Source organism: Penaeus chinensis, chromosome 29 (assembly GCF_019202785.1).
Source record: "Penaeus chinensis breed Huanghai No. 1 chromosome 29, ASM1920278v2, whole genome shotgun sequence".
NCBI classification, from domain to species: domain Eukaryota; kingdom Metazoa; phylum Arthropoda; class Malacostraca; order Decapoda; family Penaeidae; genus Penaeus; species Penaeus chinensis.
In genome coordinates, this window is record NC_061847.1 from 11108848 (window position 1) to 11111347 (window position 2500).

The following is a 2500-nucleotide window of genomic DNA, read 5'->3' on the forward strand; positions in this document are numbered from 1 at the left end:
GCTTCGGCCAGCAGCTCGAGCCCCACGGCCGTCTGGCGCTTCCACTTCGTCCTGCGGAAGAGGGTCGGTCAGTAAGATTTTTCAGCTGAGGTTCTTTACCTTCCTATCTCGCTTAGATCCAAAGTTTTCGTCCATATTTATAGACACAACGTCCTCACACATTTGGTTTATATTCCTGCTTTCTATAAGTGGAAAAAAGTAACCTAACGTAACTGCTATATATATCTTCCTCACGGAGCAAATAGAAACGAACCATAGCAACAGACTTGATACTTTTCTCTCCTTCCCATTCATTACCGAATTTGCACCGTAACACCTGTGCAAATAAATCATAACCAATTAATTCTGCCTAATGGATCACATTCCCTGTCCTTTACCATATGCATCCCAGATAAAAAGTTATCGATCCCCCCTACCTGGACAGCATTCATGTATAGGGAACCATTTTCGCCGGAAATCGTAAAGTGATAAAGGGTCCAGTTTGGGCCGGCGATTTACACACACTAATCACGCCACGGCATTCTCTGCACTTTCCTATACCTCTTGTTATTGACCGAATAAATGCACCTCGGTCTGAGTGGGGGATGGAATAGCTAATCACATACGTATAAAGTTCCACGCCAGATTGCTGGATTGGTAAATAAAGGGATAAATCCATCAAGTTTTATAGTATTTACGTATCATGGTATTGGCGATTTGGGCAAGCAATTATTTCGTTAGCTATAAAAATTGGGTGAGTACATGTCGAATGTATAATTCACCTATAGTGTGCTTCATTTTAGTCAACGTAGAGTGATTGATTTCATAATGCTTCGAAAAAGAATGTATAAAAAATAGAGCTTATCTTTTGTTTATTTTTATTAGATTTTTATTTATTGTCTTGTTCATATGATGATAATTGTTCATGTGGCTTCTTATTCATATTCTTATTTAGTGTTTGCATGTCTGCAATAATTGCATGATTCTTTTATTCTATTAAGAGCCATCATGATCTATATGAAGCAAGCAAATATTGGCTTCTCACTCTCTCTTCTTTCATTAACGTTGACAAATTTATGTTTTATGTAACAAAGCTATTATTCTCCTCTTATTTCTCGATCCGTATTTTCTCTCCCTCTTCTTCTTCTAACTCTCAAGGGAACTATTTATCTCTCTCTCTCTCTCTCTCTCTCTCTCTCTCTCTCTCTCTCTCTCTCTCTCTCTCTCTCTCTCTCTCTCTCTCTCTCACGCACGCACACACACACGCGCATGTGTGTGTGCCTTTTTTTTTCTTCCCCCCCCTCCCCTTTTCCCTGTCCCCTCCCCGGTCTCCCTCCCTCCTTCAACATTCCTTCTCTTCCTCCCTCCTTCATTCCTTCTCTCCCTCCCGCCTTCATTCCTTCTCTCCCTCCCTCCTTCATTCCTTCTCTCCCTCCCTCCTCCATTCCTTCTCTTCCTCCCTCCTTCACTCCTTCTCGCCTCACCTTCTGTTCTGGTACCACGTCTTGACCTGCGTGTCGGTGAGGCTGAGCTTGGCCGCCAGCTCCATGCGGTCCTGCACGCTCAGGTACTTCTGCCGCTCGAAGCTCTTCTCCAGCGTCTGCAGCTGGTGGTCCGTGAACGCCGTCCGCGCCTTCCGCTGCTTCTTGACGGCGGGTCCTGCATCATTGCCTGGCGAGAGGGAGGAGTCGTTATGCAACAGGGCTTGTGGGGGTGAGGAGGGGTGGGCGGGGGGGGGGGATGAGGAGGGGAGGTGGAAGAGGGAGTATTTGTTTCGGAAGGCTACGTGTTGCAAATTTTATTTCATTCAGGGTTTTAGTGTTTTTCATAGTGTCATTTTTTGTAGTGCGTGACTATTTTGTGATTATTTTTTAGTACTTTTTTGTGGGTTAGAAATCCGAAATAGATATAAACAATTATTGTTATCATTGTTTTTACCGTGGCAATAGTAGCAATGGCTGTAGCAAATTAGGGACACAAGTTAAGTTAAGAAAAGTAGTTTATATTAATGCCTGTGGAATAATAACAATAATAGGGTAGTAACAGCTTAATTAAGAATACCAACAGCTTTAACATTACCACTACAGTAAACAAAATAATGACCAAATCAACATGAATAACAATTACAAAGCATACGATTATTGTAACCATATTCATTTAGAAATACTTCTTTTTCATCAACACTGCAATTCAAACCTATAAAATTATGTCATAATTATATCATGATGTACTTTGATTCCATAAAGCATAGCACATTACATATCCTTTGACATGATGTGAAGTGATACAGATAATGAATTATATCATAATTATCATTATCGATGTTATTTTTATGACCATTACTATTACTATCGTTATTATTATTATCACTATTATTATTATTATTATTATTTTTATTATTACCATTTTTATTACTATTATCATTATCATCATTATTATTAATATTATCAATACCATTATAATCATTATCATCATTACAATTACTATAATGATTATTACTATTTTTACATTCATTTATATT

At 39.1% G+C, this 2500-nt stretch overlaps 1 protein-coding gene across 1 annotated transcript in view; it reads right to left on the bottom strand.

Annotated features, from left to right (window-relative positions):
* LOC125040849 (barH-like 1 homeobox protein) overlaps positions 1–2500 on the bottom strand; it is a 13703-nt gene that overhangs the window by 1131 nt on the left and 10072 nt on the right. Inside the window, exons 2-3 of the mRNA XM_047635609.1 lie at positions 1464–1650; positions 1–51 (exon numbers count right to left, since the gene is read on the bottom strand). The exon at positions 1–51 is cut by the window's left edge and continues 1131 nt beyond it. Coding sequence (XP_047491565.1) covers positions 1–51; positions 1464–1650 — 238 coding nt within the window. The remainder of the gene's footprint in view (positions 52–1463; positions 1651–2500) is intronic.